The 23,684-nt window shown below is 52.1% G+C and overlaps 1 protein-coding gene across 2 annotated transcripts in view; it reads left to right on the forward strand.

Annotated features, from left to right (window-relative positions):
- The first annotated feature begins 7,311 nt into the window (after positions 1 to 7,311).
- The window catches only part of Cbfa2t3 (CBFA2/RUNX1 partner transcriptional co-repressor 3), a 70,186-nt gene continuing 53,813 nt past the window's right edge, over positions 7,312 to 23,684 (forward strand). For both annotated transcript variants that reach the window (XM_021170231.3, XM_029480752.2), the window contains exon 1: positions 7,312 to 7,827. In XM_021170231.3, coding sequence (XP_021025890.1) covers positions 7,749 to 7,827 — 79 coding nt within the window. In that variant the 5' untranslated portion in view covers positions 7,312 to 7,748. The remainder of the gene's footprint in view (positions 7,828 to 23,684) is intronic.

Below are 23,684 nucleotides of genomic sequence, written 5' to 3' on the forward strand. Positions count from 1 at the left end.
CAAGGTCAAGCCCAAATTAACCTATCCACAGAGACTGTGACTTCTAACCACAGATTGGCACCTGTCCATCTGAACTGTCTTAACTGCAGCTGTCCACAGCATGCATACATTGGTCCCCCCCCCCCCCAGGACAGCTCAGCACTAGAGCATCCCTGACATCCAGGAGTGTCTCCAACATTGTTTCCAGGGATTCAATGTTGGCTCGGGTCTCCCAGCCTCCATTGTTCCACAACAGTCTCCCCTGCGGCAGCTGCCAACACATCCCCACCCTACTCCTGGAGGAAAAGAAAAATCTTCTCAACAAAAGCTTGTGGGCCAATGCCAGATGGGACAGATGGGCCACCCTGAGTCACTTCGGTAGAATGGGTAGACAGAGCAATTGACCACTTGGAATGAAGTTCTCAGAAGAACAAAGGGGCCTGCTCGGGAAACCCTGCTTTCTGCTTGCTACTCAGTGCTCTGCCATCCCGAGGAAGCCAAGGATACAGGGGAAGCCAAGGAGGAAGGGAGGAGGCAGAGGGGGCTGGGGAAGCTTGCAAAGGAGTTGCCCGGCAACCTCCATTGGGCCCCTCCAGGTCAGGAACTGGGATTGCTTGTATGGAACTGGCCCTTCCCATGAAGAGCCAGGGGTTCTGAGGGCCTCATTTCTCTGCCGGGTTGGAAGCTTAGACTACAAATGAATCTTCCCTTCCCACCGAGGGCGAGTCTCCTTCTCGGCCTCTGCCGGCCTCACATGCCACGTGACCATCTCTCTCATAGCCCCAGCAACCTAGGACAGGGTCACACCCCAGAGCCCATGGTCTCACAGAGGGTGTACCTTGACTGCTATAGGCTGCCTGCTCAAGGCTATGTCTTATTCCCGACAGGCCCAGGGCAGCTAGGGAGAGCCCTCAAAGAAAAGAAACAGCTTCTTAGGGGGCCAGGATGTGGATGCCAGGGTGGCCTCCTGGATCCACAGAGAGCATCATCTTCAGGATAGGTTTGTGATGGCGAACATATGTGTGTTCAGTCCCTCTGGCACAGAGACCCTTGCTTTCAAGACGACCCAAACCCCAAGTCACCAATATCTTCAGATGTGGCAAGAGACACTCAGCAGCCACTCATAGAATATCACTGGACACAGAAGAATTAAAAAAAAAAAAAAAAGAGGCATTTCAGAGGGGTTAAGAGAGAAGCCAGGCAAAGGGGGTGTTTGAGGTAGGGCAACTCAGCAGGCAGAGTGCTTGTCTATCAAGGACAATGTCCTATAACTTAACCCCACAACTGCATAAACCTGCCACAATGACCTAACCTAAGCAATCAGGAAGTGGAAGCAGAAGGACCAGGAGTTCAAGGCCAGTCTAGGATAGATAGATGAGAGTGTAAAAACAAGGAAATAGGGAGAAGGGGAGGGGGAGGGGGAGGCAGGGAGGGAGGAGGGAGGAGGGAGGGGGAGGGGGAGGAGGAGGGAGGGAGGGAGGGGGAGGGAGAGAGCAGGAGAGAGATTGAGATTTGGTGTTGATTCTGACCGCAGAAAATTCTAAATGCAAACACTGTGATACAGCAGGTCTGTGGGGATCTATAGGTGGAGGGGAAGCCATAGGGCTGTGAAGACTTCCCTAACACAGTGTGAGCTGTCCCAGCACCACCTGGGCCCAATTCCAGCTCTTTCCCCTCCAGATGGAGAGTGATGTTGCAGAGGTTTGAATAAGAATGGCTCCTGTAGGTTCCTATAGCTGCACGCGTAGTCACCAGGGAATGGAACTTTTTGAAAAGCTTAGAAGGAGTAGGAGTTGTGGCCTTGTTGACAGACTTCCGTGTGTCTCTGAGGGTGATGCACTTGAGAGTGCAGAAGCCACTCCAGGGCTAGGCTGGCTGTCAACAGGTCAGGATGTAGCTCCTCCCCACCATAACAGACTAAACCTGAAACTGTAAGCAAGCCCCCAACACAATGCTCTCATTTATAAGTCGCCTTGGTCATGGTGTCCCTTGACATCAATGGGACAGTAACTAAGACAGTGTTGGCTGCCTTTGGCCCTCATGTCTCCTAAGGAGAAGGAACTAGGTCAGAAGAGGCTGGGGAACCAAGCAGCCTTCCAAGAGGAACATCAGGCATGAGGTAGCATCAGAGAGCAAGTGTCCTACAGATCAGAGATGTCAGAAAAGACAGGTCCTGAGGTCCCTCTCTGTTACTTTCCCTATGCATTCCCAAAGGTCCATCCTTTGGCCCTCAGCCCCCGAGGGCTCATGGGAACAGACTCAAGTGCCCCAGGGTGTCTGCCTCTGCAGGTTTCCTGACAAATGCCCATTGCCAACCATACTGTGGGGGACCTGCACCTCCCTTCTGGCCCTTTGTTTTCACCCCTCCGCAGTATATGGAACCTGTATGAACATGTGGGGTAAGACAGGGTTCAAGCCTTGTGTAGCACTTGGGATGCAGGAACAGTGGCTGTTCAGGGAACAGATCCATGGGCTGAGCCCCAGGGATTCAGAGAGTCGCTGCTCTGGAGACTACAGCTGGAATCTGTGTGTGCTAACGAAAAAGCTTAAGTTGAAGAGAAAAGGGAAAGTAATTTGCAGCCTAGGAAAGGCAACCCTCTACCACCATATCCACTAGGATGAAGCCCAAGCTCTGAAGTTAAGCAAAAGACAACAGCAGCAGGCAGAGTCCAGAGTGAGACCAGACACTCAGCAAGGAGGAACCAGAGAGCATCCAGAAGCCCATGGAGGCACTCATGTTTGGGAGCAGTGCAGACTGGGCCTTCAAGGGGGGGGGGGCTGATTTAAAATGTTCTATTATATTTTACTCTCTCTCTCTCTCTGTGTGTGTGTGTGTATGTGAGAGAGAGAGAGAGTAAGTATGTGTCTATATGTGAGTGTGTAAGTGTGTGTGTGTCTATGTGTGTGTTTGTGTGTAAGTATGTGTGTCTGTGTGTGAGTGTTTGAGTGTGTGAATATGTGTGAGTATGTGTGTGTTTATGTCAGTGCATTTGTCTGTGCATGTGTCTTTGTGTATGTGTGAGTATCTATGTGTGTATATGTGAGAGTGTGTGTGTGTGTGTATATGTATGTGTATGTCTGTGCATTTGTCCATGCATGTGTCTCTGTATATGTGTGTATGTGCGTGGGTCTCTGTGTGTATATGTGTGTGTGTATGTGAGTGTGTGTGTGTGTGTGTGTGGGTGTGTGTGTGTAGGTCAGAGAATAGAAAAGTACAGAGAGTTGGTTCTCTCCTTCCACTTTCTCTCAGGATATCAAGGTTGGTGGCAAGTGCCTTTACCCACTAACCAATTTCACCAGCCCTACCTGATGTTTAAGATTACAGATAATAGCCAGACATGGTAGTGTGTACCTGTACTTCCAACATTCAGGAAATAGAGGCAAAAAAAATCAGGGGTTCAAGACCAGTCTTGGTTACATAGTTGGAGGTCAGCCTGGGCTACTTGAGCCCTTGTCTTAAAAAAAAAAAAAAAAAAAAAAAAGTTTAGTGAAAGCCAGTGGTCGGAGCCCCACAGCCTCTAAACTGGACCGTGTTCTGCGTGTGCACAGAAAAATGTTACTAGAAACTTCATTTTTAAAAAGCAATGCAAATTTGTTTTCCTCGCAGATACAAGTTAAGTTCCCTTCCATTCTGTTCTGAGGTTCCTTCAATGGCAGCGCTAGTTTGCAAGGAGGGTCCAGTTTCAGGAGGAAACCTGGCTAGCCACACCAGTGACTCATCAGATCCAACAGCTTTGACTCCAAGCGTCTCCCAAATCCTTCCAGGTGCCTAAAACACCCGTCACTCTCTCAGCCAGGCCTACCAGGATCTCCATGACCATGACACCCCTGCAAAACAGCCCACCCATGGGAGGAAGGGCGGCACCCTTGGTGTGACTGAAGGCGGGGTTGGAGGCCCCAAGGGAAGCTGACCAGCAGGCACCAGGTTCTGGGCTGCCTGCTGCAACAGAGGGTTCAGAATGTTACCAGTACGCTGCCCAGGCCTATTTAGAACTCCCTTTAAAGCTCCCTTCAACACCAAAGGCTAGATGGGGCGAGAAATTACAAAGGAAACAGTGCTCATGCCTAAGGGAGATTTTTCTCATCTCTGCCTGTTTCTGCCTCTGTGGTTCAGGCACCTGCTGTCCCGGGCCAGCTGCACTTCTGGCTTCCCAGACCCAAAGGAAGTGAAATTAGAAGAGATTGCTGAGGAGAGCAACTCCCCAAGAAGGGTGAGCCTCCAGCCCCAACCTCGCAGTCATAAAGAAACCAGGGGCTGCCCTACACACTGGCCCCTTAAAGAGAAAGTGGCTTCAGAAGGGGCTTCCCCACCAATGAGCAGGCAGCACCCAGGCTCTCAGGATGCCTGCTTCTGTGGGTCATTGCATTGTGTGCTGGGTCATACGCAGGCTGGACTCTCCCTTGGGACACCTTGGTTTCCTGCGGCTGAGGGACCCGGGCTTGATGTAACAGTGGCCAAGGTAGATAGGACTTTGTGCCTGACAGTGTGGGTCATAGGTGCCTATAGATTCATCAATCTGGGTTAAGCCTGGCTGGAAAATGCCAGCCCTTTTTCAGCTGCTGGGTGACCTTGCTGAGCCTCCAGGTGATGCGCTGGTGGCAGTGACACTGACACTTGTGCCTCACCAGAGGCTGAGTGGGTTCTCCGAGGTCACAGGCAGGCCTCGCACATCCAGGTGTTCAGCAGATGCGCTTCCTGTGTGGTTTGCTGAATTTATTTCTGTTCTCAGAAGCACCTTAAAGGGCAGCCGTAGAGTTTTCCAGAGGTGTAAGCAAGCCCCTAAAACATGGGGTCCCAATTCCAACCCTCATGAGAGGTTAATTCCAGCCTGGGGACCCAAAAGCAGGCTTGTTCTCTCCAGATGTACATCTGATGATCACAGTCCCCGTCCCGGATTTCCACGTGTCACCCAGCCATGCACTGTGTCACCTGCTCTCTGGTTCTGAGTTTGCTCAGCCCCACCCTGTGCTGGGCAGGGTTGGTGGCCAACACTGGACAGGCTCACCTGGCACCCAGTGTATGGCTCCTGCTACCCACCCTAACTAGACAAACCTCACTTGGGACCAAGAAGCAGAAGTTGGTGGCCTGCCACTCAGCTCACAAGGATCTTCACAGGTCACTGTGCCCCCCTAATCTGGAGTGGCTGGGACTTACGGCCCTCCTTGATGGGTTTAGTGACTAGAGACATCAACCTGCAGACTCTATCCTTTCAGTATAAAGTGGATTGCTATGAGACTTGTGTAGCCTCTTCTTTTCATCTGTCTGTCTGTCCACCCATCCATCCATCCATGATGCATCTATCCATCTACCTACCCAGCACTCATAGAGTCTCACAACCTAGAAGAGGAGACAGTGTAAGCTGAGTGCCTCCTTGCCTCCAGTCTCCATAGCCTCTGCATTCCTATTCTCAGCTCTCTGGCTAGACAGCAGATTCCTAAAGGCCTGGAAGGAAGGCTGCCTGGAGCCCCAACCTGGAATCACTCAGCCACATCATTAGAGAACTTTGATGGACAGCTGTCTCCTGCAGTTTCCAAAAGACAGAAGCAAGGCCATCTTGACTTCTGGCCACCCTGGCATGGGAAGAGTGTGAGGGAACAGGAGGGAGCCCCCAAACCTGGCATAAAGCTGGGTGCAGACTGCAGACGGCCATGGTTTCTGCAGGGAACCACGGCCCCTCAAGCTCTCAGCAGCCACTTCCTTCCCCACTCCTTCCTTATCTATCGGACCACCCAGCGCAGAAAGCCACAACCAACGTCTACTTCCCCACAAACACCAACTGCCCTCCTGGGGGCATAGGGAGCGGATGATCACCCCCAGGTGCTGGGGCAGTCCCCCCTTGTGAGCAACTTTCTTCTCTTTCAAACCCCACCTCCGTGAGACCCGCTGATTGGAAAAGCATGTGGACAGGGCAGTAAGCAACACCAGGCCTCCTCTTGAAAGCGGAAGTGTCCCATCTGTGGGCCCCACAGGTGCAAGCCAGGAACATCTGCCTCGGAGCTGGTGGGGAGCCACCCACTCTCACCAGCCGCACCCAGGGTCCAGCCCTGCTGCCTCTTGGGCTAGGGGCTGTTTTCCCAAACCCCTCACTGCCCCTGATCCAAACCCTTCCTTGGCTCACTCACTCACTCTGATATATTGGGGGGGGGGGTGTGGCTCAGCTGCACTGGTTCTGGGGACCATGACACTGCTCTGTTCTTCAGAGGTCGAGGAGCCTGGCCCCTGCAGAACTGTTGGCACTGAGAATAAAGAGACACAACCCAGTGCCCTTGTTAATCCCATGCTCCACCCTCATCAGAACACAGGGAACACAGTGACACTGGTGGATTGTCCTATCTCATAGCAGGGTCCTCTCTCCTCAAACCCTGAAGAGAGCAGTCAGCCAGCAGGGTAGAAGGGGCAAGAAGGACCCCATGTTTTGGAACTCAAGACCTAAGCTTGTAGCTTGTTGTATTGCCCTTAACTTCAAGACACTCAAGGCCAAGACAGTGACAGCCAGGAAGACATGAAACAAGGGGTTTTTAGTAGCCAACTATCTACATGAACAAGCTAAACGTTAAATCAAAGCAAAGCATAGTGGCCCTACTAGCATCCTAGGACCATTTCTGGGAACCCCTACCAGGTTTAAGAAAACATTATTCCTTCCCATGAAACCACCCTATAGTTTCATCACCGTTTAGTAAGTGGCTTTCTCTGGAACCTGAAGCTATAATAGCGTTATTTCTAGTGGGATTCACCTGGAAAGGGGCCTGGAGTTTCTCCCAAGTAGACAGCCTTTCTAGCAAGCTCCAGGCCACCAAGCAGAGAGGCCAACTGCCTATGTGTGGCCTGTTTGGCTCAAGCTTCCTTTAAAGAAGGTAATATAGGATTGGGTTTCCACAGCTGGGAGACTAGACTGTGACCCTGATCCTATCTGAGGCCAGGCACAACATGACAATGGAGATTCTTCCAGGCAAGAGGTGACCAGAGAACCACTGATGGTGATGGAGAGACCACCTGAGCCATGGGTGGGCAGGAGGATGGTCAGAGTCCTGACTATACTCACTCCTGACTCTGCCCCCACCCCCAATAGGTCTTTCATTGGAGGGCAAATAGAAAGGGATTCTTGGTCTTGGGCAAAGTGTGGCTGAAGGCAGGCAAAGTGGGTGGAGTCTCTGGACCTCCCAGGCCACAGGAAGGGCTATGCCCCATGGGAAGATAGACAGATAAGCCAGAGGCTCTGGCCAGGATGGACATTACTCCAGGGTGGAGGAAACACACTGCATGAGCCACACCAGATTGGGCCCAGTGGGAGGTCTCAGGGCTACAGGCGGGATAGGAGGAAGTTGTTGGGAAGTCAGACCGGAATGGCATGGTGGAGGGAGAACCGGCAACCAGGCAGATGGTTCCTGACGAGGAAGCTCTGGGCACAGCTGCAGGCCCCCGACCCCCACCGCATTATCACTGCGACACAGCTGGCTGCCTCACCCCTGAAGGCTGCAGGAGGACCTCCCCCATGCTGTCCCCAAGCCCGCCCCGTGTCACATGAGGCCCTGCAGTCTCCCACCCTCCGTCCAGGGCCACAACCCAGCTCTGCCGGCTGTAGTGACTAGAAAGGCCTGGAGCCTCCGAGGAACAGAGGCACGGGCTCTGAGACGCCAAAGCTCCTCCAGCCCTCCTGTTCTCTCCAGACCCCACGAAATCAGAAAAGGTGCTTCAGGGTGGGCTCTGGAGGCCGGCCATCTCCTTCCAGCCCCAGGTACCATCAATCTCCAGCTCCATCTGCACCTCCATGTCGCAGGCATCCACCACCACTCTGGAGAGTGGGGCACTCCTCTCAGGACCCCGGGGTCTTCAGAATGGAAGCCCAGGTAAGAGGCTGGGGGAAGGGATGGGGGAAGATTAAAGAGACAGAAGCTGGAACAGGTGGAGCAGGTGACAGGAAGGTGACATCTCCAAGCTGCTGTGTGTGTGTGTGTGTGTGTGTGCGTGTGTGTGCCCAGCTTTGTTGACAGCGTGGCTGTGTTGACCTACCTCAAATATCAATACAGTCCCCCCACCAACAGGAACATGTCCCTCACAGCTGGGGCAGGTGGCTCCGTAAGAGCATGGCAGCTGCCAAGCCTGAATCCTGGCCCCACCCAGAGGCAGGTGCATGGCTCTGTGTAGGAGGGAATGGGCTGTGTCTTCTACAGTGGGGGCTTAGGCTAGAACTCAGGGGCTCTCAGACACTTCTAAATGCAAAGAGGAGGTTAAGGGCAGGGCAGGGCAGTCCCGGGCACACAAGCATTACTTCCAGCAGAGCATTGGAGGAAATGAGGACCTGTCTCAACCTCAGGGGCTGCTGGCTTTAGGGAGGGAAATTCAGCAAGCAGCCATTTCCCCTACATCACTCACCTCACTCCAAGACCCTCAAGGACTCAGAGATGCAAGCAGGTGGCTCCATCCCGGCTCACAGGCACATGGCCACACTCTAGGCAGCCTTTGGATCCTGCCTGAGCCCACAGTTCTCAGTCCCACAGTGCTTGTGCTGTGGCAGTCAGATTCACGTCCAGATCCTGGGCCCACAGCACCCTTTTCTGCAGAGGGAAACACTGCGAGGTTCGCCCAAACCTGCGGCTTTCCCAAGGCCCAAACATCCAGACCCCAGGTCGTCCAAAACATACAGGACTCAAACGATGGTGCCCAGGTATATGTGGCCCAACTTCCCCCCAACAACATGTGTTATTTTTGGCTTTGGCCAGGTGTGGGGATTCAAAGACACCAGGGAGAATGTTCTTGTTCACAGACACAGATGTGACTACCCTGCAGGCGAGCGCAAGGGAACTACCCTTCCCAAAGGATGTCCTCATAGACCCACTGCCCTGAGAGCTGCCGCCAAATCTGTCCCCTTTGCTTCCTGCCCTAGGCCAGGTCCTTCCTCCCTTCTATCCCAATCTCCCACATGGCTCCTCTGAGACTGGGAGGAAGGCAAGAAGTCAGCCGGAGGTGGGAGAAAGGCCACTGTGCCATTTGGATAGAGCAGTTTGGAGGGCCCTTTGAGGCTCAGGGCCAGAGATGTGTTTGAACTTGGTTGTGCCTTTAACATGGATGGGGTATTGGTGGAGCAGAGTTGCCCAGAGCAGTCTGCATGTCTCTGACAGAATACTCACCCACCAGTGTAATGTCCCCACTTGGTGCATCCCAGTAACTCCCTAAAAACCTCACCCAAGGAGACAAATGTGGGGCTCTGTAATGCCAGAAATCACCACCAGAGGCAGCATGGAGCTGGGCCACTTTGGCAGGTTTAGATGACCATAACCCTCCAGGAATCTGAAAATCTTGGAGACAGAACATGGGTTAATTGGCTTTGTTGATTGCCAACAACCTTTGCCCTACAAAGCCAGTACATACCGAACACCATAAGCTGGGTTCACGGTTAACGGCAACAGAGTAGGACTCTGCTGTGAGCTGAGGCATGCCGGGCTATGGGTGAGGTGGATAGCCAGGACAAGGACTTTCTCCCTGTGACAGAGAAAGGAACAAGGGGTCAGCACGGCACAAGGCCACCCCACTCCTTGGAATGCTGGTGTGGTATTCCTGTCTTGCAGACCCCAGAGTGCCGCGGGGCAGAAGTAGATCAGGTAGAATGTTCACAGTCTCGTGTTTATTAGGCGTCTACTGTGGGCACTATTCATAGCAGGGCACTGTAGGTCTTGGAGGTTTGATTGGACGGTGGCTTGCTTCCCAGGAGTGGGGCCAGGAGGGTGCCGCATACGGAGGGAGACCTTGAACGCTAACCACAGACATTGTAGGCTGGAGGATCCAGATGGACGTATCCCCTTAAGTCAAGCTTGCTGGCGTGGCCTTAGAGAAACAACATGGGGCCCAGTTCTTCAAGCAGGAGGTAGAGAGTGCCACTTGGTGCAGGAGCCCAAGCGGAGGCAGGAGGGACAAGGTAGAGAGGGATATCTCAGCCCAGACTGAAGTTCTGAGCCCAACCCTGGCCTAGCTAGATTCTACTAAGTATTCCCTCCTCCCTCCTCTCCCCTGACCCCTCTCCATCTCCTCTCTCCCTCTCCCTGTTCTCTTCTCTCCTCCTCCCACCAGTCCCACCACTGAGCTTGAATGTTCATGGCGCCCTTCCACGTGCATAGATTCCACTAACCCTGAATAGAAAATACTCCAGAGAAACACTGGGTCTCTTGTGGTTGTTTTTATAGGACTGTCCATATGTGTTAGAGATCATGTCAACCAGTGCACACAGGACACATGCACAGGTTCTGTGCCGATGTTGGGCCATTTTGTAGGAATGACTTGGGGGCCACGCCTTTTGGTGTCCTGGTGCAGACAGCCCTGGAATCATTCCCTGTGTTAACTAGAGATGAATGGGGAGCTGACACAGTGGGTTTCCAGGGGGTCTCTCACAGGCAGGGACCAGGCTGTCAGAGGGTTGCTCACACCTCCACTAGAGCATCCAGCCTGCCTTTTCCAGCTCCTGCTAGATCTAGGCACCCCTCATCTATGGCAGCCTTGCCCACCCTGTCTGCATCCTTCTAAGGCTGCCTTTCTGGCAAGGACACTGATCCTGGGATTTCAGTCATTTTAGGTCTGGTGCAGGATGGAAGGAGGGTGCTGTCCAGGTCTGCTGTGCACTGCAGCTGCCACTTACAGGAAACCAGAGCCTTACTTTCATGGCAGATCCCATGGGTTCCGGCTGCCAGGGGCACAGAGAACATCCCAGAGCAGCCACAGTAAAGACCAGTATAGAAGCCCACAAGTACTTCCACTTCACATTTAGCCTCCATGTAGGATGCCTGGCCTCTGTGCTTGTTGGTGGGACCAGCTTTGCCAGGGATGTGACTCACAGAGGAGGCAGGTTCCCAACGGATGAGAGAAGACTAATGTGGGAGAAAAATGTCTGAGGTGACATGTCCCAGAAAGCAGAACTGTGGGCCTCATGGGAGTTTGCAGACAGCTAACGGTGACCTTTGGCCCTGGTCTACTGGTATGATGGTGACCTTTGGCCTAAATCTGTGTGAGTAACTGTGATCTCTCACCCACATCTGCTTGAAATGAGGTGACCTCTGACGATTTCTGTGTGAAGTGACAGTGACCTCTCACCGGTATCTGCTTCAGGGGATGGTGGCTTCTGACTCAAGTTTGTATGATGTGAAGATGACCTCTGACCCATGTTGTGCCAAAACACCTTCATAGAGACCTTCCTGTTAGGTTCGACAGCTCTGATCCTGGGGTGTGACCTTGAGCTCCACCCTCAACCTCCAGCCCCTCTCCTTCCTTACTCAGGCCTGGTGTGCTCGGAAGCCTGAAGCTGAATAGGTTGTGGCCTGTCCTGCCTCCACGTCTACCTCTGTCTTGCTGGCCACACGGTCTCAGGAGCTTCTTTCTGTGTGAGGTTGTGTCTTGAGAGACAGCAGAAGACGATACAGAGGCTCCCAAGAGCACCCAGCATGCTTTGCTGAGCCTGCAGCCTAGATTCAGGGGCACGTGAGTTCAAGTGCAAGGATCTCTGCTGCTGTAGAAGACATAGCCCCACAAGCTCAGCCCTGGAGTGAAAGGACCAGCTGTGGAGCCTTGGTCATCCCTTGGTCCTATCTGGAAGACACACACACACACACACACACACACACACACAGAGAGAGAGAGAGAGAGAGAGAGAGAGAGAGAGAGAGAGAGAGAGAAGTGATAGACCATCATGAGGGACAGTTTGCAAAAGTCAGGCAGATAAAGGAAGGCAGAGACCCCAGCATGGGCAGAAGAGAATATGGAGACTAAGTAGGGGTCACCACCAGACCTCTTGTTCCTCTTGCTGGCACAATGGACAGTGCCCCCATCCACTCACACAGAGTCCAGGTAAGGCAAGGTAAATGCCACTGCTGTAAGCCCTAACGTCCTCTCCTCCCACCCTGGGGACAAGAAGACAGTCCCTCCCAGGAGACAGCCTGTCATTCCCATACCACATACCGTCTTCATCAGTAAGACAAAGATAGAGGCCAGGAAGATAGAGATCTGAGTAGGGTGTGTGCAGTCTGGGCCAGCTTCCTAGAGAAAGTGTCCCCCGGGGTGGGGGTGGGGTGGGGAGCTGCTGGCTACTCCTCAGGCAAGGGCAACTGTAGGTTACGCTGAAAGCTTGGTGGGCGTGCTAGCCTAGATAAGCCCCTGGTCTCTGATCCCTGAGGGAATGCCTGTCCTGTGCTCCTTCTAGAACTGTCCAACACCTCAGTGGGGGAAGCCAGGGGAGGAGAGAAAGTGGTCTCTCTGAAAGTGATCTACTCACCCATCCCTGGGATGGGCCTGGAGGTGTGGCCAGCATGGTGAATTCTCCATGAAGTTCCCAGAGGCAGGTCTACCCAGCCCAGGAGGGCAACTCAGAGGACAGGAACCGTGCCCAGGGAGGCTCTAGCCACTCTCTTAACTGAGCAAAGTTGCTGGCTATCCACTGAAAGGATGATGGATCTGATAAACACAGGCTCCCTCAGGGTGCGCCCTGGCTCCATGGCCCTGACTGTCTAGTTTATCCCTCCCTTCCGCACTGTGGGCCATCTGGCTGCTTTGCAAACGCCCAGGGCCTTTGCACATTCTTCCAGCAGCTGGGCCTTGCAGTTCCTCCACCCGACCAGCCCCGTGGTGTTTCCTAAATTCATCTGTGGCATCTTGTCTGTCCCTCTCGGTTGCATTTGGCTCCATAAGGTTGGGTCTCAGGCCATCCAGACCAATAGAAGGGTGTGCCTAGTGCTGCAAAGGGAGGGGAGCATCCATGGAGATATACAGCCAGAAAAGGCCAGGGTGCAAGTTCACAAAGCATAGCTTAGTCTATGAGTATCCCTAGATGTAGGAGGCAGATGTCACCAGGGGCTACAATGCAAGTCAAGAGAGAGAAAGAATGGCTTCTTGGTCATGGATGCAGGGATGTACCTTCTGCTGTGTCTGCTGTTGGCTTCTGGCCTCCTCACAAGATCAGAGCAAGCTAGCCTAGATTCCAGCTAAGACAGAGCCAGGAAGCACATTGAACCTCCTAGGAAGGAAGACCCAACATCCACCAAGGCAAAGGGACAGGGGACACAGTAGCCTCTTCCAGTCGAGGGACATCTCCCCAGAGGGATACAAGGAGCAGCCATGGCACAGAGAACAGTGATGTCCTTTGGCAGCCCAAGAGCCACAGTGGGCTTTAGCTCAAGCTTGGTCCCTCATTTTCGTACCTTCTTATCACCACGTTGCTTACAGAGGAGGACACAGAACGAGCAAGAGGAAGAGTCTGCACAGCTGCGAGCTGACACTAGGCTATCACCTACCCAATCCATGTTCCCTTCTGGCCCCCAGCACACAGAAAGGCCAAGTGACCTTCTCAGACTCAAACAGCAAGTCCTGGCCAGGGTGGGCTCAGGGTCCTCTCTGTGAAGCTCATCTATGAGAAAACATGAAGTAAGGTATAATCTTAGGAGAGGGACCCCTTGGCACTGGCTCCTCTGTGTGGGAGTCTGTCTCGGCAGCAGTACACTAAGCTTGGCTCTACAGGGGCTCTGCTTGCTTCTAGAAGACCAAGCATGCCTGAAACCTGCTGACAGTAATAATAACATTAGCAGCTGATGACGATAACAGCCATGGGGCAAAGCTGCCCTGCGAGGGGCCCCCGCCGTAACAGCCTGACCTGTTTGGGAACCTTGTCTTGGTCTTCACTCATTACTGAAGTTCAAGTTGGTTTCTTTTTTTTTTTTTTTTTTTTTTTCATTTCCCTAGAATGGAGCCCTGGGAGGGGCAAGGACCAAAAAGCTTCCTTTCTGTCAGGGGAAGAAGAAACCCCAGAACCTTTTGAGGAGCCCCATGAGGGTAGAGGCAGGAGAACAGAGTTGGTACTAGATCATGGAGCTGAACTCAGGCCTCTTGAAGCCAGGCTTAGCCTAATGATGCAACCTGTGTCCTAGCTCCATGGGCCAGACTTAGCCCATGTCCCTGGGTCCCCAAGCTTCAGAGAGTCTGCAAAGGGAAAGTCACATCGGCCTATATTCCGGTGAGCTGGGCTTCCTGGTCTATAGAGTGTGAAGGTGGACCAAACTTTAAAGATGGGAATCATTTCCACTTGCTCCCACACCTGCGCTGACACAGATGGTGACAAGCCTGCTTAGTGAGTCTGGTGTATGACAAGGTGAGGAAAGGCCCACCCTGGCACAGACATGGCCCCCTCACCTCAGCCCTATCTCTCCCTCAGCGCTTCTTGGGGTTCCCCAGCTCCCACTCCACCATGACAGATCCTGAATATATTGGGGAGGAGCTACGAGGCCTTGCCAGAGCCAGGAGGAACTGGGAGTCGGCCCCACCCTCCGACCCAGGTGCATTCTGAGTATCTGGAAAGCCCCGACTTTGGAGGGGGAAGGTGGAGGGCTGGCTGAGGGGGTCAAAAGGCCCTGTGTTATGTCTATGATAGCCACTGCCAGCGCCTTTCACTTTAGCCTCTGACCAGTGTCCCTGTGTTCCCAGGACAGCAGGGCCTGCTGGGTGTGTATGGTTCTCCCAGAATCCAGAGTTCCTCAGAAAGTCCTTTGGCAGCCCCATGGCCCCAGCTGCTGTCCCCCACTGTTCCATCCTATGAGGAGAGAAGGAATATGGTTTCCACAGGGTCCTTCAGGGAAGGGCCCAGATGAGGTGGCTGCTGTGTTTGCCCTGGCCACACCCTGAGGCTTGCCTTCCTAGCTACCTTGTGGCTCTCCATCTGTTCTGCTTGCTCTGTGAAACCTTTCTAATGCTCTTGACATCAGGCAGTCATCCCTGTGCCTAGTCAGTTTTCTCATTGTAAAACAGGGACAGTAACTGTCTGGCTTTCCCCAGATCCATGCATCCCAACCAAGTGGGCAGTGGCAGCACCCAGCTGGACATAAGAACCCTCTGATGCCCCATTTCCTCTACAGCAGTCCTCCCAGGCGCTGGGGTGTTAACTTGTCACAGGAAGAGCATCATCTGCTTTCTGCTGGTCTGTGCTGGTTCCCATGGAGGCTGCTGGTCCCCGGGGTGGACATGCCACATAAGCCCATGTGTTCTTTCTCTGCTTCCCTGCTGAAAATTGAGCCCCTGACTCCCCTGTTACAAAGATGCTCACATAAGGCTGCCCACATCCAAACATGGAGGCCACATCCAGGCCTTTAGCAGAGGCCCAAATCCAAAGTGGCTACCGGTATTGCTCTCAGGGGAAAGAGGCTGGACTCAAAGGGCGGTGATGGGAACAGGAGATATGTCCCTGGTCTGTGTAGCCCTGTAAACCACAGCTCACATTCAGAAGGTATTTATCCAAGCACCCAGTAAGGGTTCTTGGGGATCCTGCAATCCCTGGCACAGTTCCTCAGACCTGAAGGACTGGGTTCTTGGCATTAAGTGGGCTGCATGCCTGGCGAGGCTGGGCAGGCTGAGCCAAAGTCAGCCTGTCCAGGTGTGGGAGATTCATGGAGGATCCCCAGCTGTGCCAAGCGGGTGGGAGAGAAGCCAAGAGTTCTATGGGCACACAGTCCTATTATCAGGCTCTGCTCACTGGCAGGCTACTCACAGGTGTCCTCTGACCCTGCGTGGGGTAACCTACCCTGGTACCCTGCTAGTCGACAGCTCCTGGCTAAGGCACTTCAAGGAGAGCTAGCTGGTGGAGAGAGTGCAGGCAAGTGCACACTATGCATAGTGGTCTGTGAGAATCATCTCAGCCCTGCCCCTAAGGCAGACGGAAGAGGAAAGGCTGCTCACTCTACTGCGTGGGTGGCCAAGGGGAATTCTGACCTTTCTGTGGATTCTCTGTACAGGCCCAAGCCTCCCCTCCACAGCCCGTATTTAGCACTTGGTCAGTTGGGGAGGGGATGTCCATTCCAGAAGCCAGTGGTTCTGTGGTACTTTTTAACACTGGGCATGCATGGTCTCTAAAGATCACTTGTCTGCATAATTACAAAATGGCCTCACTTAGCTTGGTCACACAAGAACTTCGGCTGTTTCTCTTTGGCTGGACAGCAATGACCCAGTGTATGAAGTTCTCATGGGCGAGTTAGGCTTGTAATTTCACCACTGAGTCATGCAGGTCAAGGTCAGAGCCTCTCACTCGCCACACAAAGGCATGCACTGGCAAGTGCCACACACCACATAGGAGATATGGCAGGAGCATAGCAGCAGCGCACAGGGGCTGTTATTCAGGTCAGCATCATGTGACAAGTATTGTTCTGAACCAGTGGCTGGACAGAGGACCTTGGTGAGGGTGCTCTGTGAAGAGTGGGCAGAAGAGTGGATGTATGTTTGATGTATGTATGATGTGTGTATAAATATGTACAGAGGGTGGAGAGACGGATGATGGACAGATGGTAGAGGATGATGGTGTGGATGGGGAGTTGATAATGATTGTATAGATGAATAGATAGATGGACAGAGGATGACAGATGAATGTGTAGATGGATGGTTTGATGATGGATGGGATGAATGGATGATGGATGGATGGATGGGTGAATAGATGAATGTGTAGATGAAGGGATGGATGATGAATGGGATGGTTGGATGGATGGATGGATGGATGGATGAATGATGGTTGGATGATGGATGCAGAGATGGATGCAGAGATGGATGCAGAGATGGATGGATGGATGATGGGGAGATGGATGGATGGATGAATCTTTTATTGTTTTATCTCCTGTTTGGAAACTCTATTCAGGAGTAATGTAGACCCTGGTTTAAATAGGATGGCTTTGAACTGAAGATAGCAGACAGCCTAGTCTGGGACTAGACACAGTTTATGTGATGCCACCTAGAAAAAGCCCAAAAACAAGCAGTCCAGTTGGAAGATCAATGATACCATCTGGAACCCATGTCTTCATACTGCCTGCCTTCCTATCCTCTTTCTTGAAGATGCCTAGATATAAGCTAGCTACTTGTAGCCCATTAATGATCCATTCAGCACCTTTGTACCAGAGCCATGGTCCTGGGTGCCAGTGCGAGGCACGAAGACCCCCTTACTCAGTATCTCGTCTGCGCTATGGAGCGATGCCTCTCTACCATCAAAGCCTACTGCAGAGGCACACAAAAGCCGAAAGGTTCCAGGTCCCTCCACCTTGCCTCTGTCCACCCCCACCCCTAGACTCTACCACAGTCCCTCAGCACACACACACACCCCAAGACAACTTCTTCTTTCCTTCCTGGAACAGTTCTCCGCCCAGCAGCCACACTGCCCTCAGCTTCTCCCCAACAGTTTCAGGACCTGCAGTAATTTTAGATCCCAGCCACACCCAGAGCTCCCCCTCAGATAGGTCACCTTGCCTTGAGGAGACTGCACCCCCGAGCACCCTTGAGCATACAGAATCAGTGGCTCCAAGGTGCTTCCTGCAGCTCCACTTTGACTAAGGTGGTATCAGCCAGATGTTTCTCACAGTGTGCCTCAGTTGCTGCTCCCAGGCTACAGTCAGTCCAGTCCACACCTCTAACTGTTCTCAGAACATTTGCTGCTTCCTAAAAGAAGCCCTGTTCCCCTGGTTGTCACTCCTTGTCCCCTTCTTCCCTGGCCACCACTAACTAGCTCTCTGTCTCTGTTGGATTTTCCTGGACATCTCTTTTTAAAAAAAAAAAAAGTGTGTGTGTATATATATATATATATATATATATATATATATATATATACTTTTTATATATAGTCACACCAGAGGGGGCATTGGATCCCATTACAGATGGTTGTGAGCAACCATGTGGTTGCTAGGAATTGAACTCAGGACCTCTGGAAGAATAGCCAGTGCTCTTAACCAATGAGTCATCTCTCCAGCCCCCTCTGGGCACCTCTTATCACGTGTCATCTGGGTGGGGGGCACTTCCCATTTCTTTTACCTAGTGGCTTATTTTCAGGGTCACCAATGTGTGGTGTAACAGTGCTTTGCCCCTTTACAGATAACTAGTATCCCATGCAGTGGGCTATGCCTCTTTTTCAGTTTATCTGCACTTTACTCTGTCTGAGGAGAAGCCATCTACACCATCTACAGGCTACGTGTCTCCTTCCGTAGGTCTTTGTTTACCTGAGGGCACAGTGTGGGCAGTGGTCATGGCAGAGAGTTAGGAGGTAGCGTTGTGATCTGGCTGTCACCTTTACCTACACTGCCCTGGACATGGAGAGGGACCACTATCCCTATACAAGCTCTGACTCTGTTCACACTCTGTGAATTGATTGGTATGAATCTGGGGTAGGGAGTGCAGCCCTGGAAGTCCATAGTGTTGCCCGGCAGGCTGTGTAAGAGAGGGAAGGGGTGGAGACATTTCTGGAGTAGTTCTGCCTAGATTCCTTCTCCAAGGACAATGACTGGGTCCAGGTGTGTAGGCAGGTTGAAAGCTCTTCAGGAAAAAGGCAAGTACCTGCCGAGGCTCCTCTAGTGGTGCTGATGAGCAGCAGGCCTTGGACACCCCCACTGGGGCATCAGATCCCCCAAGAGACCCTTATTCCAGGTTGACTCATCTCTGGATGCTCCAGGCCTCAGATTTGGGGTACAGTTATGCACTGTGTCTGAGGCTAAGGTGAACTTGGACATTAGTAAATGCCTATAGTCCCAGCACTCAGAAGCCAGAGGCGGGATGATGGCTGCAAGTTTCAGGCTAGCAAGGATACATAGTGAGTGCCAGGATTTGTTACCTACTTTCCCAGTTGCTGTAACAAAATACCCAACAAAAGTAACTTAAGGAAGGAAAGGGTTGCTTGGTCTCACAGTGTGAGAGTGCACAGTGCATCACCTGCAGGTAGTCATGGAGATGAGAGAGAGGCATGGGCATCTGGTCACATTGTGTCTGCACCCAGGAAACACAGAGCAGCGGACTGCTGGTGTTCTCCTTTCTACTGAGTCTGAGACACCTGCCCATACACCCATTGTGACTGTGGGCAGAATGGGGGCCTTTAGAAGAGGGGTATCAGATTCTGAGGCAGAAGCTATCTGTGGGAGACACCTGGAATTGGTCATGACACAGCGAGGTTTATCTTATACATGTGTCATAAGCTAATTGTGCCACGCAGCTCGGTATTCAGAAACAGGCCTTCTTCCTAAAATGCTAGACACAGCACAGAGAGAGAGTTCCAGCTGCTCACCACACAGGAGTGGGACAGGGACAGGCCTCCCTTCCCACCTTCTGGCTTTCCTAATCCTGTCCTCCATATTCTTACCTACCAACCAACATCAGCCCATGTAGACAGTGCCCCGACAACCCCAAATGGGACCCCTAAACTTTGCCAGACCCATAGACAGCTTCTCTTGTGACATAGGAAGGTCTAACAGTCAGCTCTGGCCAGGATGGTGGTGTCCTTGGACTGACCCATCCCTCTGGCACCCTCAGGACACCGAGGAAACTGGGGTAATAGAGAAAATGGGATTCCTGGAGCTGCTGCAGAGGCTGGACTAAGCCCAGACCTGGCTGGAGAGGCAAGTCAGCCCCTCAGCAAAACCCAGGGTTTTGGATTAACATTCATGGGATGTCGTCAGCCAAACAAACGCAAATGTTTATTTTCCCAGCGGTAAATTACAACTTCAATAGACAGAAATTACGGTCCTGGGCCTTGAAAAGCAGTGACAGGTGCCTTGTCCCTGGATGGTCACACGGCCTAGAAGTGTTGAGTCTAAGTGCCCCCAGCTTATTCACAGCTCCCTGCTGCCCTCCCCCATACCTCAGGCTTGTGTGACCCACTAGACACATTACCAGGTTCTCGTGACATCCAACAAATGGCGCAGGAGCCCAAGGCTGGCTCTCCAGGCACATAGCTACTCTCTATAGAGTGACTGCATCCCTCCAACGCTGGTCTTGTCCCCAGCACCCTTAGAAGCTCTAAGAAGGACACGTAATAGAAACCACACAATCTAGTGTGACCTCCCATGAGGTGACCGGCACAGCAATGCCCAGAGCCTCAGGCCCTGTTTCTGGTCCTTTCTATGCTCTCATTGATATAGGGGTGCCTAGGCAGAACAAGAGAGGGAAGTGGGGTCTTCTGCCATTATGTCTTGACCCCTTAGGCAGTACCCCAGAAACCCAGCTCTAGCCCCACAATCTGACACATGATCATCAAAGATGCAAGGTACCCAGTAAGGCAAGGCTAGGCAGGTAGGGTAGTTCCTATACCCCTTTGGGTGGTGTTTCCCTGAGCATGTTGGATCATTTGACATTAGAACCCTACAGAGGCTCCTGGCCACTTTGGCCACATGCCCTTCTGACCTGCAGAAGCTATGGTCTTAAATATTGAGGGGCAGGGAAGTTGGGTAGAATAGGACCTGTTCTAGAGAGCTGGGGAGTATGGGTGCATACTTCCCCTGTCCAAGGCTCAGTTTCCTTATGTGCAATGTTAATGACCTGTCTGGATAGCTCTGAGGTCTCTTCACACTGTGATGGACACATTCAACCCCTCTCTTCCTAGACGCAGGGCAGTGGCCTGCTTTCTTTTCTCTGAGCCCATAGCTGGGAGTCCAGGATGAGTCTGTGCACTTGCTGGGATTATGAGGGGATCAAGCAGTATAGGGAACATAGGAAGTGACTCCCCCAACCTAGACACCAGTTCCAGTGCTGTCCTTGCTTGAGAAGGTGGGGACATTGATTGACACAGATCATGGATACTTATTTATTTTGTCTTTTTTTTTTTCAATGGCGCCGTCCTTGCAGAGTCCCGGTGCTGATGGGTCCTGACATTTTTTTGCACCTCAGCATCCAGTGGGGACAGGAAGCTACAAGCTCTGATGCTGAGGGTCTCCTATGAATCAAGGAAAACCCAGAGATCTGTGATCATGGGGGACAGGAGAAAGAAAGGTTTCTCAGGGGATGTGTTGAAACTGGGCAGGACCCGCACGGAGAATGTATGCCTGCAAAATGTTCTAGATAGAGTGTCTGTGGAACTGCAGCTGGGAAGGGTACAGAGGGGGAAGCTCAGGAGCTGGACCTTATCTGGAGCTGGAGGGGACAGCACCAGCCTCCCATGTCATACTCTCCCATGTGGAGATGGATGGAGAGAGAAGCTCCAGTCACCAGGTCTGGCTCCAGTGATAACAAACGGCCTGTCAGCGGCAGACACTGTGGGTCGGGAGATCATCGGCTGCCTGGACTTGATGGATGAGCTGTGGTGGCTTCTATGCGCTCCCAGCAAGCCTGTTCCCATCATAGCAGGCGCTGGGTTACCAGAGCCCCTCGGTTTAGAGTGTGCAGTGGAAGAACAGCCAGGTGTGGGCCATTCAGGATTCTGGGGCTACAAGTGACAGAAGCCAGCTCCAGGGAGTCAGGCAGACATATCTGTGACAGGAGGCCCAGCCCTTGTCCTCCTCTGTCCCTTCTGCTTGACATTCCAGCAGATGGCTCTGGGCAATTCTGCCATTACCTCCTCTGTAGAACCAGAGCCAGGCATCTTTTCCTGTTAGTCGAAACAATCCCAAGGAAGGACTGTGAGTGGCCAGGTGGTCACCCTCCCTCCTTCTCTGAACCAAGTGCCCACATATGGTCGAGGAACATGGGAAGAGAAGGCCCCAGAGCTGGGGTTGCTGAAATGGCATCGATGCAGGCGGTCCCATTGATTAGGGTGAGGTGCAAGCTGGAATTTAAAAGCAAAAACAGTACCAAGGGAGACATTATACCTGTGCATACCTGTAATTCTATCATTCAGGAGACTGAAACAGGATTGCCAACAAGTCTAAGGCCAACCTGAACTACATAGTAAGCACTAGGCTAGATAAGACTAGCTAAAAAGCAAGAATGTATGTATGTTTATATGTATGTATCTATGTATGTATGTGTTACCCACAAAAGCACAAACAGAACAGTAGAACAAAGTGTGTGTGTATAAATATCCTGAAAAGAAGCAAAGTTAGAAGGCTTGCTGGGAAGCGGTGTGAAGTGGGACGACGTCCTGGAGTCATTTGTGAGTGCGTGCAGCGGTACTGCACTCCAGAAGGTGGCAAAGCAGGGAAAAGCAGCCAAACAGGACCCCAGAGCAGAGCAAAGAACGGGTAAGCTGTGGACAAACACAGATGAAGAAGGAGGGAGCGGGACCCAGCGTGAGGGAGATTCAGGGAGAGCCCCAGCTTAGGGCCGAGGAGTGGAGAAGCAGCTGACCTTGGGAGTGGTCACCCCACTTTATCTTCTTGTGGGATTTACATACTCACTCACTTTTCCAACCTGTATTTTTGTTTACAACTAGTTCATCTATCTATCTATCTATCTGTCTATCTATCTGTCTGTCTATCTATCTATCTATCTATCTATCTATCTATCTATCTATTATGTATCTGTCTGTTTAGCCATCCATCCATCCATGCTCTCTGCATGTGTGTATGGCTGCATATGCAAACAAGAGCACAACTTTGGCTGTCTTTATCTTTTCTTTTTTGTGACAGGGTCTTTCACAGGCCCAGAATTTGCCAAGTGGGCTTCAGTGGCTGGCCAGTGAGCACCAGAAATCTGTCTAACTCCCAAAGCTGGGAATACAAGCATTAGCCACCACACCTGGCCTCTTGTTGTTATTGTTATTGTTGTTGTTCAACACGGGTCCTGGAGATCAAGCTCAGATCCTTATGTTTTGGGGCAAGTGCTTTAGTGAGCACCATCTCAGCCCTGTTCTGGTGTCCTGTAGCCTTTAGTACTTTGGGCACATGCCCCAAACTGTTTCTCATCTTTCAGGGTGGCTCAAGCCCCTGGGAGTGGAGAAGCTGCTGCCATTACACAGTCAGATGTGTGATTCTTTTTTTTGGGGGGGGGGGAGTTCGAGACAGGGTTTTTCTGTTTAGCCCTGGCTGTCCTGGAACTCACTTTGTAGACCAGGCTGGCCTCGAACTCAGAAATTCGCTTGCCTCTGCCTCCCGAGTGTTGGGATTAAAGGCGTGCGCCACCATCCCCGGCTTCAGATGTGTGATTCTTGAGCGGCAGCAATGACTTACAACCTTTCCAGACCCTCTTATCTCCTAATGTTCACTGTGTCCTGTAGTTCACATTGTAGGGGACCTGGCCCTGATATAGTCTGCAAGAGAGCTCCATATCTCTGAGGACATAACATGATATCTAATCGTACCCCAACTCCTTGGAATGCGTGTCAGCCGTTTGCCACAAGTGTGCTTGGTGCCATCTCATCTGAAGCTGAGAACAGGAGCTGTCTTTGGTCCTCTTGACACATGTATGGCTGTGGCTCCCACTGGTTCCAGGGTTTACAGTCCCACGCACATGTGCGTGTACACACACACACACACACACACACACACACACACACACACACACCCTCCAGCCTAGAGAAGAGTGAAGGGATGAAGCAATAGCTTGGAGATTCCTGCAGTACAGAAAGTGTTCCAAAATGAGAGAAACTAAGGAGGGCACACAAGGGACATGCAAAGCCACTCAGCAGGGCTCACGAGGAAGTGCACTCAGCCCAGTGGTACTGTGGTGACCCCTTTTTCCCAGGACATCCTCTTGGGTCTTCCCTAATCTACAGCCTGCTCTTTCCTCTTCATTCGGTGCCAGAGCACGGTCCCGTTCCTCCTCTGTTCACTAGAGGACCACCACAGTGTCGTGAGGTTCTGTATCTTGTTTCACAGTCAATCAGGAAAGGTGATGGGTCTTCCACGTTCTCATTGTTAGACAGTGTCAAGGACAGTAGAGACTCCGGTAGGTGAATCCTAATCTATGACTTTCTGGATCAATCTCAAGTCTCTTCATCACCATGGCCAAAGTGCCTGACAAACAAGCATCGCCCTGGGCACTCCTGCAGAGCCGTCCACACTGTCAGCTCCTGTGA

The sequence above is a fragment of the Mus caroli genome, unplaced genomic scaffold, assembly GCF_978045245.1.
Source record: "Mus caroli unplaced genomic scaffold, Mus_caroli_1 scaffold_10, whole genome shotgun sequence".
NCBI lineage: Eukaryota > Metazoa > Chordata > Mammalia > Rodentia > Muridae > Mus > Mus caroli.